At 34.7% G+C, this 18,254-nt stretch overlaps 1 protein-coding gene across 1 annotated transcript in view; it reads left to right on the top strand.

The window, feature by feature from the left end:
* Nucleotides 1-18,254, top strand: part of LOC127879958 (trichohyalin-like) — a 97,803-nt gene that overhangs the window by 23,440 nt on the left and 56,109 nt on the right. The window contains exons 4-5 of the mRNA XM_052427097.1: nucleotides 3,115-3,243; nucleotides 7,751-7,897. Of these exons, the coding sequence (XP_052283057.1) occupies nucleotides 3,115-3,243; nucleotides 7,751-7,897 (276 nt within the window). The remainder of the gene's footprint in view (nucleotides 1-3,114; nucleotides 3,244-7,750; nucleotides 7,898-18,254) is intronic.

Here is an 18,254-nt window from a genome sequence, read left to right as displayed (position 1 = left end):
GTTACATTATTTTTAACGTTATTATATAATGTTGGTTATCTGGTTTATCAAGTGGAAACAATTGTTATTTATATACAAATAAAGCTTATTAAGACTTATGATGGTACTTATTGTTATTTATGTATTAACATACTTCTCAAAATAATAAAAAATATAGTCAATGCCATTCTTCACAAGTCGTCAGGTTCCTTAAATGATTGTCCTTATTAATAAAGTTGGAATTACCTGCGGTTTTCACACTGCGATAAAGTGGCGACAACTTTTTTTGGGCCATTTCGACGCACGAAGTCCGCAAAATGCACAGGTACTATGACCAAAATGCTCAGCAAAGAAAAAAAAAAAAGTTTATTATTGACAAGTCAAAAAAAATTGCATACCTTTTGAACCAGTTAATATATTTTTAAAATTCAAACTAATTTAAAAACTGCACATCAAGACCTACAGTCTGATTATGATCATTTTGCACATCAACATGTTTGAAAACAATCAGTGTTGTTGCTTATTAAAAAGAACATCATACTATAACATTTTTAAAATGAGTGCATATTTGGTCACCCATCTTTTTTTTTTCCCTCCTCCTACCCGACACTTTAAGAAAAACAATCCGAAAATCATTTAATTATAAAATTCTGGCCTAATGGTAATGCACCTTTTTTAAATAGACATTTTTTGCCTCTAAAATATTCATGCTAATATCTTAACTAGTCCAGTTTGACAGCAGTATATAATGTTTGACAGCCGGCAGTGATAAGAAATGCCTTTGTGGAGCAGGTACCCCTCAGTTTGGTGTGCAATAGGACTACTACTACTAGGGTTAAACTTTCTTAATAACTGATAAGTTTTTATGCCCCTTAAGAGTGAGAGGCATAAGATATTGCACTTGTTAATCCGTACTTTCTTCCAAAAGCTTAATTGTCCCCTACCAGTGAAACATGAGGGGACCTGTGGTTTGCGCTCTATCTGCCTGTCAGTCTGTCTGTCAGTCTGTCCGTCAAACTTTTCTGGATCCTGCGATAACTTTAAAAGTTTTTGATATTTTTTCATAAAACTTGAAACATGGATAGATGGCAATATGGAGATTATGCACGTCATTTCATTTTGTTCCTACGTCAAGAATTCTGGTTGCTATGGCAACACATATTTAAAAAAAAAAATCCTGACAATGGTGTAGTTTCACCGGTAGGGGACAATATTGCTTTGCAATCTCTTGTTGTGTTTTAAACTCCTCTTTAACTTTTGGGCGGTTCCAATGCTTTAACTTTCGCTGTTTAATGTTAATGTTAATGTTTAGATGACCTTAATGTTTAGATGATTGTAATTTACAGTATTTTTGATGCAATGAGTTTTGGCAGAATTATGGCCCTTTGTCTGTTTTGCCATTATAGAATATATAATCCCAATTTATTTGTTTTGTTTAACTCACCTTTAACTACTGATAAAATCTTGCAAAACGTTCACAATTTAATTACCTCAATGTGTATATTATTGTAAAGTAAGTAATTTTGACTTTTACCTGTGATGGATGAATTTCCGGTATGGCCCTTTGTCTTTTTGTCTTCTGTAGAATATACGTGTCTTGTTCTGTGAAAATTGGGCAAAATGCATTTGCGTAAAGTGTCATCCCAGATGAGCCTGTGCAGGCACAACACTTTCCGCTTTAATGGTATTTTTCGTTTAAAGGATTAGTCCCTTTTTACAGAAAATCTAGTTTAAGCGGAAAGTGTCGTCCCTGATTAGCCTGTGCAGACTGCACAGGCTAATCTGGGACGACACTTTACATACACGTACTAGCCCAGTTTTCTCAGAACAAGACAGATATAGAAGATTTGTCTCTGTACATGTGTTTTAGGGGGCATCAATGTCTGTGACCCATTTCTACTTGAAACATTATTAAAAAATATCTTTGAATGTTGTTAACGGATGACTACAAAACTCATCACAGAGTTCTTTGCAGTTAAAAGGCATGTTGTTAGTTTCTTACTTAAAAACTGACTCAAAATATTGTTTGCAATATTTTTGCATGTTTTTATTTTGTTATTTAATGAAGCATTCACAATATTGCTTTTGGAAACCTTTTGCATGTTGACATGATATATTGGATTGTTATAATCAGACAGCTTAATCGGTCCTGCATGATTTTCTTGCATGTCTGGTACCGATAGGTAACAACCTAAATGTGTGTAATATGTATTTCTGTAAACTGTAATTATGTTACAAGTTTGCTACTTCTGTTGTGAACACCATCATACTAAAATGACTACATTTTAACTAATTGGTCATGCATCATAAAACATCAAATAATAATATTATGTATTTTTGGTCTGCTAGCATTCTTATGTTTACATCATTGAGTGGTTGCAATGCTGCACAAAAGTGTTAATGCAAATTAAAAACAACTTCAACAAACTGTGCTTAATTATGAAGTTAATATTGACATACATAAAAATGAATTCAATGTGAAAATTTTATGACAAAAAAGTCATTTAAAATTCAACAGCATTTTTTGCCGACTGCATTCATGCATACATTACTTGTAATTTTCCAGACAGTCAATATGCTGATGACATGCACAAAAACTCTTATTTAACTCTTATGAATAAAAATAATGTGTATAAAAGCTGCAATTAATGGTTAAACAAAAAGATCCACAACAGACTTATATTCATTATCAATTTGTACAAGTGTTGTTTCACTTACGGTTTCATCTTCGTCAAAAGCCCAACATTAAAGTTTGATTTAAACAGAGACATAAGCATTGTCATGCATATGTATGATTTAATTTGCATACATACTGGGTGCGTCGTAAAATGAAACACAGGTCACATGAGTGAATGGTCCAATCAGAATGCAGTGTTTATGTGGAAATGCAAAAAAGTGTTAATAATAACAGTATTGCATTCAGTAATCACCACAATTCATGGGCCTTGGCAACTTAATTGTGTAATTATGATTACTTGTGTGCGATTATAATTATATGAGTAAAATCTCTATATATGAGGGTTATAGTGCGAACATGTTGTATCTTCATGATGATTCTAGTTCAGATACAGTAGTTACATCTTTTGTCAGTAGTGACCCATGTATTCCTGTAGCCTTGTTTCTGATTCCCTCTAGCCAAGTGACCCAGTCTATTATAGAGTGGGGACGCCCGAGCAAGGGTTTCCCAATATTGGAGGTTATGAAAATCAGCGACATGAACAAAATCTAGTTCGACAAAAAGAGTATAATGAACATTTAAAGAAGGTATTGTAGAAATATCCTAGATTGCTACCCATCTATATCCCCATATTTTGTGTGCACAGTTGTGGATATGTTGTAGTGAATTTCTTTGCACTATTTGCTTTCTTATGGTACCTACAGGCAGGGATAATTGTTATAATCTGTTGCCGAAGTATTAAATGTTTTCTGTTTGAAACAATTTTCTCAACATGGAAAATTTAAGGTGCATACGATTGATTTTATTTGCTGTTAAAATGCAACTGGCAATAGACAAACACATGACATTTTGTGTATATATTTGTTCCTATATACAGTGGTATTAGTAATTTAGCTCAGTTGTCATTTGTTTAGGATTGTTACTAGATAAAGTATGAAAACATCTGATGCCATTACTGGTTATTCAGAGTATTCTCCTAGTAATAAATGTTGAGAACATGAGTTTCATGAACCTTCCTTGTAAACCATTTTTCTCTTCAGACTTCTTTGCTGTGTACTTTATATATCAAAGCTGACATCAAATTTGTTCTTAAATATCTAATTGCAGAAGTTTCTAAGCAAGCAAGCTTTTTTCAGCTTACCAACAAGTTTCTGAATGAGTTTAATAAAACATTTTTAGCTCATCTATTTTTTGAAAAAAAATTATGAGCTATTGTCATCACCTTGGCGTCGGCGTCGGCGTCTGCGTCGGCGTCGGCGTCTGCGTCGGCGTCGGCGTCCGGTTAAGTTTTGCGTTTAGGTCCACTTTTCTCAGAAAGTATCAATGCTATTGCATTCAAACTTGGTACACTTACTTACTATCATGAGGGGACTGGGCAGGCAAAGTTAGATAACTCTGGCGTGCATTTTGACTGAATTATGTGCCCTTTTTATACTTAGAAAATTGAAAATTTTGGTTAAGTTTTGCGTTTAGGTCCACTTTTTTCAGAAAGTATCAATGCTATTGCATTCAAACTTGGTACACTTACTTACTATCATGAGGGGACTGGGCAGGCAAAGTTAGATAACTCTGGCGTGCATTTTGACTGAATTATGTGCCCTTTTTATACTTAGAAAATTGAAAATTTTGGTTAAGTTTTGCGTTTAGGTCCACTTTTTTCATAAAGTATCAATGCTATTGCATTCAAACTTGGTACACTTACTTACTATCATGAGGGGACTGGGCAGGCAAAGTTAGATAACTCTGGCGTGCATTTTGACAGAATTATGTGCCCTTTTTATACTTAAGTTTTTAAGTTTTGTGTTAAGGTCCATTTTATTCCTTAAGTATCAAAGCTATTGCTTTCATACTTGCAACACTTACTAACTACCGTAAGGGGACTGTGCAGGCAAAGTTATGTAACTCTGACTGGCATTTGGACGGAATTATGGGCCCTTTATACTTAGAAAATTAAAAGTTTGGTTAAGTTTTGTGTTTAGGTCCACTTTACCCCTAAAGTATCATAGATATTGCTTTCATACTTGGAACACTCGCAAACTATCATAAGGGTACAGTAAAAGGACAAGTTGCATAACTCTGGATGTCATTTTTACGGAATTATGGCCCTTTTTTGACTTAGTAACTTTGAATATATGGTTAAATTTTGTGTTTCGATCCACTTTACTTCTTAAGTATCAAGGCTATTGCTTTCAAACTTCAAATACTTTCCTGCTATCATGAGGTTACTGTACCTGGCAAGTTGAATTTTACCTTGACCTTTGAATGACCTTGACTCTCAAGGTCAAATTATTAAATTTCTCTAAAATTGCCATAACTTCTTTATTTATGATTAGATTTGATTGTTACTTTGACAAAACTACTCTTACCTGACATACCACAATAGACTCCACCCAAACCATCGCCCGTGCCCCCCCCCCAACCCCCCCCCCCCCCCTATTTTTTTTTTTTTTTTTTTTTTTTTTTTTTTAAGATCATCTCACAAATGACCACCACACCCTCACACTATACCCCCCCCCCCACCCCACCCCCTCCCCAATTTTTTTTAAACGGTTAAAAAACAAAAACTATTTATTTTGATTATTTTATGTTTGAAATACCGTCCAACCATCGCACCCAAGAATCCCCCCCCACCCCCCCTCCCCCCACCCGAATCCCCCCCCCTATTTTTTTTTTTTTTTTTTTTTTAAGATCATCTCACAAATTACCACCACACCCTCACACTATACCCCCCCACCTCACCCCCCCCCCCAATTTTTTTTTATGAAACGGTTAAAAAACACAAATATTTATTTTTATTATTTTATGTTTGAAATACCGTCCAACCATCGCACCCAAGAATCCCCCCCCCCACCCCTCCCACCCCCCCCCACCCCCCCCCCCCCCGATTTTTTTTTTCCTTTTTTTCGCATTTTTAGAAGAAAATGTAATAAATGTCCACACCCCCACACAATGCACCGCTCTTCACTCCACCCCTCCCTCCTTTGTGATTGAAAATGAGAGTCCCTTCACCTTTAAAAAGAAAATAGATGAGCGGTCTGCACCCGCAAGGCGGTGCTCTTGTTTATCACATGCTTTCAGTGTAAACAAATCTGATTTTTTTAACGAAATGTGCTAGTAAATTATGTAGTTTCTTTCTAACTTAACATCATGTGATGTTGACAACGCCATGTTGCCAAAATCTTGTCATGCGATTGGTCAATCTGCAAAGAAAGTGTAGCCATTTTTAAAACAACCAAGATGTTATCTTGATAAGACATGTTTTTTCAAAGAATGGAAACACAACTGATTGCTAGGTGATTACGGCCCATTATCAAGATAAATAGGGGTTAGCCATCAACAGTTGGATTGATGAAAATCTATATGTACCCGGGTTGTCTTTAAGAAAAGTGACAAAAATGAAGAAGTCATGTTTGAGTGATCAATGAGCTGAAGAATTATGTGCATGATGGTCAAAAAGTTACCAAGTACTTGATCTGGCTCGAGAAGATAACATTATTTCTGTGAGCTGCTCTTGTTTACAATCATGAAATAACTTTCCATGTAGTTTTTGGGAAATAAGTCTCGAAGTCACATCCAACTTTCTATGAAACTCATTAAAAAAGAAGAATTACATTGTTTCCAGTAATGACTCAGCTTATGTCCGCTCCCCCTGTACATAGTGTGAACAATTGATTAAGCTTATACTTCATGCAATATTAATATACCATAAGAATGCCATGTAGCATTTATATATCACAACAAAACGTGCGATATTCAAGCAGTATTTTGTAATGCATAGAATAGTGTGAATTATTGATCTAGCAAAACATAGTATACAAATTAAACCCATCATTTTAATAATCAGTGACCATCCAGCAGTAATAATAACATTCAGTGTTCATGCAGTGTATAGTTTGTTATACTATAGTGTGCCATGATTGAATTGCGTATAATAGTGCACAGTTAGCATGCTAATAGCCAGGCTATGATGTTGATCATAATTCACATGTTAATATGTGGGTGTGTGTGTTTAATATTTCTACTCTTTTTATTAATATGTGTTGTTGCCCCCTACCGGTGAAACCGGAGGGGACTTATGGTTTGCACTCCGTCTGTCTGTCAGTCTGTCTGTCAGTCCGTCACACTTTTCTGGATCCTGCGATAACTTTAAAAGTTCTTCATATTTTTTCATGAAACTTGAAACATGGATAGATGGCAATATGGAGATTATGCATGTCAATTCATTTTATTCCTACGTCAACAATTCTGGTTGCTATGGCAACAAATAAAATAAAATAAAATTATGACAATGGTGGAGTTTCACCGGTAGGGGACCATATTGCTTGGCAATCTCTTGTTTAGCTTATAATACTTACATAGCATGCAGTGTTCTGTGGAAGCACTGGCAGCCGGCGATTTCACCGGTTGCTTGAAATGGTGCAAATACACCAGTTTTATTGCTTAGTCGCCGGCTACTTTGAAAATATAACTGGCTTCTGATATTTTTCTGGAGAACACTGATGCATAGCTTTGTTGTGCTTTTAACCTCTTATCAACAAAGGTAAATAAAAAATTTAACCAATTGTGTTATCAATATTTTCTATACTAAAGAAACTTAAAAAATTGTTCCTTATAATGCCTTTGACTCTTCTTAACTAAAAAAGTATGGTATGGTCAGCATACTTAAGTATTAAAACTAACTGTAAAAGGCTTTTTTAAATGTATTGTGTACATAATTTATTAGATTTATATGCTATTCAACATTTTTTGAAGCACAGTATAGCCAATATTTATGGACATATATATGGATGTTGTTAGCCTTGTTGTTAACTTTTATATACTTGTACCATAAATGTGCTAAATATAGATACCTGTTTCCTTGTAGACATCCATTCCTCAATAGACCCTCATGAGATTTTTTTTTTGCCCAGAACGTAATTTATCAATTTGTTTTATTCATAGCTATTGTACACTAGTTGTTCACTTGGAACATAATTGATCTAATAAAGGAATGAGCTTTATTTATATATTTGTTATAATAGTTGTTTTGTAGTTACCTGACCTGAAAAACAATGTCCCATGACTGAATAACAATCTATGCTTTTTTGTGTGTAGCAACGTGAGGCAGAGCGTCAGAAGTTCGAGGCTCGGCGCCACTCTCCGCAGCGTGCTCCCCAGCCCCCAGGAGCCCCACAGGTGGACTATGACCGCAACAGTGAGGTGGCCAAGTCAGAGGACCGCAAAGCCTACCAGGACTACATGGTGAGTTGGAGTGGGGGGGGGGGGGGGGGGGGGGTAAAATAGATATTATATAAACATGTAATTTTTATGCCCCCAGAAGATAGGTTCTGGGGGCATATTAAAATTGCAATGTCCGTCAGTCAGTTAGTTAGTTAGTTAGTCCGTCTGGATTAGTTTCCGCTCAATAAGTCAAGCAATTGTCATCAGATCTTCATCAAACTTCATCAAAATGTGTACAGCAATAACATCTAGGTCAAGTTCAATAATCGGCCAAATTGACCAACACACTCCTGAGTTTTGGCCCTTGATTCATGAAAAAAAGTGTAAAGTGTGTTTTTTTTCTTGTTTCCGCTCAATAACTTAAGCAATTGTCATCAGATCTTCACCAAACTTCATAACAATGTGAGAGGCAATAGCATTTAGGTCAAGTTCGATAATCTGCCAAATTGACCTAGACACTCCTGAGTTACGGCTCTTGAATCATTGAAAAATTGCGTTATTTCTCGTTTCCACTCAATAACTCAAGCAAATGTCATAGGATCTTTACCATACTTCATGATAATGTGTTAGGTCATAAGACCTTAGGTCAAGTTTGATAATAGGCCGAATTGACCCAAACACTCCTGAGTTACAACCCTTGAATCGTAAAAAAGTTGAGTTTTTTCTCGTTTACGCTCAATAACTCCTCCAAGTGTCATCGGATCTTCAGCAAACTTCATAAAAATTTGTAAGGCAATAAAATCTAGGTTAAGTTCAATAATCAGTCAAATTTACCCAGGCACTTCTGAGTTACGGCCCTTGAATCATAAAAAAATTGTGTTTCCGCTCGAAACATGCTCATAACTTCTATGTCGCTTCAGATGTAACCTTCATATTTGGTATGCATGTGTATATGGACAAGGCCTTTCCATACGCACATAAATTTGACCCCTTTGACCTTGAACTTAGGTTCCGCGTTTAGGTTTCGAAATCTGTGTTTAGGTTTCAAAAAGCTTTTTGGGGGCATATGTCTTCCGATGGAGACAGCTCTTGTTTTAATTTCTAATTTGATTCTAAATATGTTTTTGCCACAGCCTTCATCAGCTTTATTAATATATGTATAAACACAAGAAGTGATGTCAACATCATACAGTAAAGTAAATATAACCTTCTTTAGCAAAAAAAACCACACACATAAAAATTATAATATTTCACAATACAACGATGGATCATAGTTGATACAACAGCTTTCCAGCATTTGTAATATTATAATTTATTAATATTGTATATTTCCTTTAAAGGTGAAATCCTTTTGCATTTAAAATTAGTTTTATGGGGCATTTAATCCCAATCATGTCATGTAGCTAAATGAATTTTACCCTTGTAAGAGGTTGAGAACTAAAAACTGTTTAATTTTATATATATGTACATAGTTTACGTAAATAACCTTTTTTTCTTTATAAGAAAGAAAGCATGATATATTGAGACATTAACCTGCTTCAACATCTTGAATGGCTTAAGTTAATAATTATTTACTTGACATAAGAATCCTTTTGGCTTTATAAAATGTTAAATGTTTGAAGACAACATGTTACAACTATATGCTATTGCATCTCTAGCATGAAAATTTCTTATTTTCTTATGCTAACCTGATCGAGTACAGCATACTCATGGTGGGGTTTGGGATCACTATTTGTCTTCCGTGCTCAGTGTTGTGCTTGAACATTATCCTTCAAACAACATCTCCTAACCACTTGGTGCAGTTTCAAAAAACTTCATTAGAATGAATCTTGGTTGGCACATTATCTAAGCTTTAAGGAACACTCCTCAGCCAGGGTTCTTTATATGTATGTCATCAGAACTAAATATATATTTAAAATTGAAAACATAACAAATGTAGTCTGAGACTGTGGCCTAGGGTTTTGATGGTAATATCATATATTTGGTTCTTTACGAAAGAATATTCAAATCAAGATATATTGGGAAACTGGCCATATCCTAAGAGTTACATAGTATTAATATAGACTTAATTACTAAACAGTGTTTTTTGCTCTATTGTGGTACTGGTTTACTTTCTTTTTTATTTGCATTTTATTTATTCCTGTCATCAGCGTGGCATGTTGTTTAAAGTGAGATGTAGAGTAAATTAAAATTGCGTCTAAAATGAGTTTTGTTTAAAATGCATTTTAAGACAAAAGTTACAACTAAATCTTACAAAGAAAATGTAACCAGTTAACTGATAATTTAGTTGGTTAACAGGTATAATCTGTTACATTCCCAATTAAATACATGTAACAGTTAAGTTCTTTAAAAAAAATCCTAAAACCACAAAGTGTAGACATGTTGGTGAGCAATAAAGGACCACCTGGCCCTCTTGTTCATAGTTTAGTAGATATCTTTGAATTTATATAATCAGAGATGCTAGTAAATCAAACCCAGTTGTTTACCTTAACATCATTTACCTGATATTTTCTTTTATGCTTATGTTATAAAATATCCTTGAATGTTGAATACATGAGTTGCCATACTGGAATGGCGATAACTAAATGACAGAATATTCCACAAAATTATTGCTGGAATGTCATAAATCTTTTGAAAAATGTGCACAAATAAAAACATGTTTTAATTTTATATATAATTCTAGCTTGTATTTTATGCTTATAGAATTTACAAGTATAAGGTCAATCTTGTGGAGCAATACTTAGATATTTTTTTTATATTTGTTTTTAAACAGAACAGCATTTTTGTCAGTTCCTTTAAAACCAATGAAGTGTCCTACGCCATAAACTGCCTATTCAAGGACAGAGCAAAGCAGTATCCAATTGGTTGCGTTAAAACAAAGAAGATGCTAGTTGGTTATTCCTTCCAAAATATTATCATATTTGTTGATTCATATTTTTCTCACTTTTGTCAAGGGCAAATACCAATACTCCCAAAGCGCTCCTGTAAAACCTCCCATAAATTATGAGGAGAACAGGAAAGTGTTAAATGAGGAGAGGAAACGGGAATATAATGAATTGATAGAGAAGGTAACTCCGTCACAACCGCACACCATGTAGTTGCCTCCCTCTTCTAAAGCACTTGGTCCTTTGGTTACACTCTTTTGTAGTAATGAATGTATTATGCTCTGTAACATGCTATTGCCTGAAGTTAGAATAGGACATACATTGACATATATTGCACAGTTTTTCTTTGCATTTTACTAACCATTTTAAAATATTATAAATACATGTACTTATATGATTTTTTAGTTATAAGTATTTTTAGCTCGGCGTTTTCGGAGAAAACCCGAGGTATTGTCATAGCCAGCTCGTCGTCCGCGTCGTGCTAAAACCTTAACATTGGCTCTAAAATCAAAGTGCTTCCACCTACAACTTTGAAACTTCATATGTAGATGTACCTTGATGAGTTCTTCACGCCACACCCATTTTGGGGTCACTAGGTCAAAGGTCAAATTCACTGTGACTTCTAAAAAAAATAATTATGACAAGCTTTCATTTATTCAAAACTGCAGCCGTAGCCGAGCGTGGCACCGGTTACGCGGTGCTCTTGTTTTGTGTTAGTTTACCAAACTGAATGCTTGGAAACAACACTGAACTTCTTTAAATCAGACATTTTTCAAACATGTTGTAAAGCTAAATAGGTAAAATATACAGATAACAAAAAATGAATTCAATTATCATTTTAATGTGTGTAAAGCAAAAATAATAACAAGAAACTTGAAATAATTAAATATATATGTGAAAAAAAAGGATTTTAGTTCCATTTTGGTTGATGTCTTATTCTAACTTGTCACTTAATGATAATCTGAAGTCTTTTCTTGTCAGAACTGGTCTCTAACCTTTTTTATGCCCCCTTTCGAAGAAAAGGGGGTATATAGTTTTCGCACTGTCCGTCTGTCAGTCTGTCTGTCAGTCTGTCACACTTTTCGTGTCCGCACTCTAATTCATATAGTTTTCATCCGATCTTTACGAAACTTGGTCAGAAATTGTATCTAGACAATATCTAGGTCATGTTCAAATATGGGTCATGCTGGGTCAAAAACTAGGTCACAGGGTCAAAAAAACAAATCCAAGGGAAGTAATAAGCTTTAAATGGACAACATTGTCTGACCTGCTAAATTATATATTTTTGTTAAATAAAACAAAGCTGCGCAGTAGGCGGCATTGTGTGTAGCGGATCTGTGGTCTAGTGGTAACACACTGGCTTCACAATCCAGAGATCGCTGGTTCGATCCCCCGCTGCACCTAACCTACTAACTCGTCTTTCGCATGAGACGTTAAACCGAGGTGCAGTGTACTAGGTGCTATACACCGGGCACTAAAAGACCCAGGGTCACCTCTGGAACGGGGTGTCTACTGTATATTGCACTATCCCCCGTAACCAACTAACACGTCTTTCTGGGGGCGATGGCCATATGGGAGACAATCCCGGTGCACTCGATAAAAAAGAAAAACAACAACAATAACAACAGGCGGCATTGTGTTTTGGACAAACACATCGTGGTAAAAGGTCAAGGTCAAGGTCATCCTTCAAGGTCTAAGGTCAAAAATACAAATCCAAGGGAAGTAATAAGCTTTAAAGGGAGATAATTATTCAATATTGAACATAGCAACTTGATATGTGGCATGCATGTGTATCTCATGAAGCTGCACATTTTGAGTGGTGAATCTACAGTCACGGTAGTGGCTTTTAATTATTTGCTACTAAAAATAGAGATTTGTTAGAGACAATTATTTTCAAGGGAAGTAATTTATATAATTATGAATCTCAGATTAGATATTTCCTTGCCAAGAATTTAAGTTCTTTTCACAGTTACTGTACAGACTTTTTATTTTGATTATTTATAACTCGAATGATTGATTTGTCAAAGGTTTTTTAAAATGATATAATTATCATTTCTTTCCTGTACTAATTTGTGAATGGTAGGGTTCATTACATACCTGCGGACTTATGTCCATAGATACATGATGAACTCTGGCTATGATCTCTTTGATAAACCACCGGCCTTGGTTGTCAGTGATTTCTGACTTGGTCATTTTTTACTGTCTACAGACCCCCCCTCCCTTCCGGTTGGATTGGACAAAATCCAAGGGAAGTAATAAGCTTTAAAGGGAGATGATTTCTATTCCTGTCAAATGATAAATAGAAATTTTATTTCAAAGCGGCACAATAGAGGGCATTGTGTTTCTGACGAATACATCTCTTGTTTTTTCACATAAAACAAATTTTTTTATTTTTTTTAGCCAGACTTATTCACAAAGCTGTAACTAATATACGAAACTGTTGAGCTATACCATTTCCACTCTGACTTGTCATTTTACAGAATTACTTCAGACATTCCCAAAAGTATTTAAAGTCCACAGGACGGAAGAATGTAAATAAATTATTTTTGCAAATAAATCACATGTATACTTGTAAGAATCAATGAAGTACCTTAAACAACGTAACACATGTAGGATACCTATTATATAATTTAACATACTATAAGCTTTTAAAGCACAAAGTAATTATCAGTATTTACAAAATGTCAATCACAGATATATTCTGGTAGTGAAATTATATGACAACTCAGAATTTATTAACTACAAATGTCAACAAACTGGCCACACAGATATGTACATCAACGAAAAAGCACTATTAAGTTTAAATTTGTTCGGTGCAAACTGTTAATACCCCAATTACAACGATCTGAGTTGCGGAACGTGTTTTCATTTACCATAAAAACTATTGACATATTTACTCGCATAGCAGGAAGTGTTAGCTAAGCATGCGCAGTAACATGTCATGAAGCATGTTAACAAAAAAAAAACATTATTTGAACTGCTCTTATTTCATCTTAGCTCTCTTTTATTTTCAGGTTTTAATTCTATGAAATAAAGAAACTTTTGCTCTTTACTTATTTACTGGACATTCGGACCAGCAACATAGCATTTTCAATCAGACCAGTGTCGTAAAAAACGTCGGTCAGGTCCGACAGTTCGGCACTTTTGGGAATGTCTGTAACTTTATTAGTTCCCTATTGGTTTCACCAGAGGGGATTTATGGTTTGCGCTCCGTCTGTCTGTCTGTCAGTCTGTCTGTCACACTTTTCTGGATAACTTTAATAAGTTCTTAATATTTTTTCATGAAACTTAAAACATGGATAGATGGCAATAAGGACATTACGCACTTCATTTTATTTTGTTCCTGTGTCAAAAATTTTGGTTGCTATGGCAACAAAAAAAATATTTAAAAAATTCTGACAATGGTGGAGCGGGTAGGGGACTTTTATTGCTTGGCAATAGTCTTGTTTTGTCTGTGTTAAGAGTTTGAGGTCTTTCAGTGCCTTATAAGGCTGCTTTATGGAAATATCTGTCTGTCCTCTCTGTCCTCTCTGTCCTGTCTGTCCTAAGGTCTTTCCATTTGTGAGTGATTAATTAGATTGTTCACTTTTGTCTAAAACCAACTCTAATTCTTACAACTCTTTAATTGTCCAAATGTGTCCAACAAGGGGCATGTGTGTTTGACTATCACATATTCTTTAGTCTCTTTTAATCTTCTTCTTGCACTGTAGCCTAATGATGGCTCTAACTATAAATTAATGCAAATATTGTAATATTCATTTTTTTCACAAGCAATATATAGTTTTATACAACATGTAAGGTTATTTTTGAAGTTATTTTATGATAATCAAATCAGTTTGCATTTAACCCTTAACCACTAATGGATACGTATTTTGACGCATTTGTAATCCCTTAGAAAGTTATATTTAAATTAAGACCTTTCCTACAAGATTCAAGTTTTTAAGGCTTCAATTTCAACATTTTGTCACTGAGGAGCAGCAAACAGCATAAAACCTGAACAGACTGCGGGTTACTCGCAGGCTGTTGTGGTTTTATGCTGTTTGCACATAGCCATTGCCACTTTGCTTCTGAGTGGGAAAGGGTTAACTGAAGTATTCTTTTGTGCAACCCACAAAAGTGAGTTAAATATTAATAAACTCCCAAATGGGTTACACGGATAAACTATTGCCAAAGAAGGCTTACATGTTTGCTTAAATTAGATGTAAAAGCAGTATGTTTTTCCTTCCATGACCTTTCTTGTTGTTTATCTTAATTGACTTAAATTGACCTATCAATTCTGAGGTCAACTGGTCAAAGGTAAAGGTCTCTGGGGCTTATTACAGTAATTTTATTTTGACTTCTTATGGTGAGAATACTTTGACATATGATAATGCCAATGGTATAGTAATTACTTGTGTGTTATGGAATATTCTCATTGATTTTAAGGTCATGACTATGAGTTCAAAGGTCATTTTGGTTTGTAATAGGCAATTTGTAAGACAATTTCTAATAATTTTACAACCAAGAGATAAAAAGGTAAGGGTTATGTGACAACTTTGCTGCAAGTAGGGGGTGGGGGCATGCATTATTAACAAACATCTCTTGTTTAAGGAGACATTGAGTAAAGGTGCTAAAATTAAGCATGATTGGATTGGAATTGTTGCAGGTATCCTTAAAAAAAAAGAAAGAAAAAGAAACAAAAGTATCAGTTATTGAAAAAAACCAACATTTATTCATTTATGTTTTTTCAAGTTTAAATTTCAAGAAATTCATAGTAATTTTAATAAACTCGGAAGGAATACAGTTGGAAATTAATTACCACTGTTAATAAATTTGATAAAACAAAGGTCAGCTTTAATATGGCAATAATACTCTTATACATACCATTTCTTACATTGCTGGCAGTTTGACTGATTTAAAAACAGTGTATTGATAGTACAAGTATTGAATTGGTACAAGGGATATTGTTACTGTCTCAAAACAATGCTTACTAACTGATCCACAGAAAAACAATTAGAAGAAAGCATTCCTTTCAATTTCACCCTTTGTAACTTGATACACAGGTTTCGTATGCATTGATGCATTTATGATTTAGAGATTATTTTTCTGAACAGACAATATCTTCATATGGTGTAGTCCTAGTTACATGAACACTAACACAATTTATTATTGGTGACACTTATAATATGGATAACCAAGGGTATGTAATGTTGATGATTACTTATAATTTCATATATTCCTGTTGTTGAACATTTACAAATTTATATTTGTTATCTTAAATATCTTAGCTCCTCATGAATTGTACTAGCCTTTTAAACCTATTTTGTACCAAACATTCTTTGAGTGAACTTTTATTTTTTTAAATATAATTTTTTAACAGTCATTATTATACGACATTAAACCAATAGAACAAATGAATTGATCTTAGTTCATTTAAACAAAAAGTAAATTTCATGTTCATTTTAGTACACATATCCTTTATTAGTAATACAATTTTTTAGCTCATCTATTTTTTGAAAAAAAAATTATGAGCTATTGTCATCACCTTGGCTTCGGCGTCTGCGTCGGCGTCTGGTTAAGTTTTGCGTTTAGGTCCACTTTTCTCATAAAGTATCAATGCTATTGCATTCAAACTTAGTACACTCACTAACTATCATAAGGGGACTGGGCAGGCAAAGTTAGATAACTCTGGCTTGCATTTTGACAGAATTATGTGCCCTTTTTATACTTAGAAAATTGAAAATTTTGGTTAAGTTTTGTGTTTAGGTCCATTTTATTCCTTAAGTATCAAAGCTATTGCTTGCATACTTGCAACACTTACTAACTATCATAAGGGGACTGTGCAGGCAAAGTTATGTAACTCTGACTGACATTTTGACAGAATTATGTGCCCTTTTTATACTTAGAAAAATGAAAATTTGGTTAAGTTTTGTGTTTAGGTCCACTTTTTTCCTAAAGTATCAAAGCTATTGCTTTATTACTTGCAACACTTACTAACTATCGTAAGGGGACTGTGCAGGCAAAGTTATGCAACTCTGACTGGCATTTTGACGGAATTATGGGCCCTTTATACTTGAAAATTTGGTTAAGTTTTGGTCCACTTTACCCCTAAAGTATCATAGGTATTGCTTTCTTACGTGGAACACTTGCAAACTTTCATTAGGGGACTGTAAAAGACAAGTTGCATAACTCTGGTTGTTATTTTTACGGAATTTTGGCCCTTTTTTGACTCAGTAACTTTGAATATATGGTTACATTTTGCGTTTAGATCAACTTTACTTCTAATGTATCAAGGCTATTGCTTTCAAATTTCAAATACTTTCATGCTATCATGAGGGTACTGTACCTGGCAAGTTGAATTTTACCTTGACCTTTGAATGACCATGACTCTAAAGGTCAAATTATTAAATTTTGCTAAAATTGCCATAACTTCTTCATTTACGATTAGATTTGATTGATACTTTGACAAAACAACTATTACCTGACATACCACAATAGACTCCACTCAAACCATCCCCCACGTCCCCCCCCCTCGAATCCCCCCTCAATTCCCCCATTTTTATTTTTTTTAAAGATCATCTAATAAATGCCCTCACACTATACCCCCACCCCCCATCCCAAAAAAATAATTTTTATTCCCCCGGTAGGCTGGCATATAGCAGTTGAACTGTCCGTCAGTATGTCAGTATGTAAGTCAGTCTGTCCATCCGTCCGAATAACTTTGCCATAACTTTTTCACTATTAAAGATAGCAACTTGATATTTGGCATGCATGTGTATCTCATGGAGCTGCACATTTTGAGTGGTGAAAGGTCAAGGTCATTCTTCAAGGTCAAATGTCAAATTTATGGCGTCTGTCCGTCCGAAAACTTTAACATTGGCCATAACTTTTTCAATATTGAAGATAGCAACTTGATATTTGGCATGCATGTGTATCTCATGGAGCTGAACATTTTGAGTGGTGAAAGTTGAAGGTCAAGGTCATCCTACAAGGTCAAATTTAAAATATATGGTGTCTGTCCGTCCGAAAACTTTAACATTGGCCATAACTTTTTCAATATTGAAGATTGCAACTGATATTTGGCATGCATGTGTATCTCATGAAGCTGCACATTTTGAGTGGTGGAAGTTCAAGGTCAAGTTCATCCTTCAAGGTCAAGGTCATCCTTCAAGGTCAAAGGTCCAAAAAAAATAATTCAAAGCGGCGTTATCATGAAGATGCACATTTTGAGTGGTGGAAATACAAGGTCAAGGTCATCCTTCACGGTTAAAAATAAATTAATTTCAAAGTGGGGTTTTCATGAAGCTGCACATTTTGAGTGGTGGAAGTTCAAGGTCAAGGTCATTCTCCAAGGTCAAGGTCATCCTTCAAGGACAAAGGTCAAAAATAAATAAAGTTCAAAGCGGCGTTATCATGAAGCTGCACATTTTGAGTGGTGGAAGTTCAAGATCAAGGTCATCCTTCAAGGTCAAGGTCATCCTTTAAGGTCAAAGGTAACATAAAATGTTTCAAAGCGGCGTTCTCATAAAGCTGCACATTTATAGTGGTGGAAGTTCAAGGTTAAGGTCATCCTT

Source organism: Dreissena polymorpha, chromosome 4 (assembly GCF_020536995.1).
Source record: "Dreissena polymorpha isolate Duluth1 chromosome 4, UMN_Dpol_1.0, whole genome shotgun sequence".
In the NCBI taxonomy this organism is placed as follows: domain Eukaryota; kingdom Metazoa; phylum Mollusca; class Bivalvia; order Myida; family Dreissenidae; genus Dreissena; species Dreissena polymorpha.
This window is presented reverse-complemented; position numbering and strand designations above follow the sequence as displayed.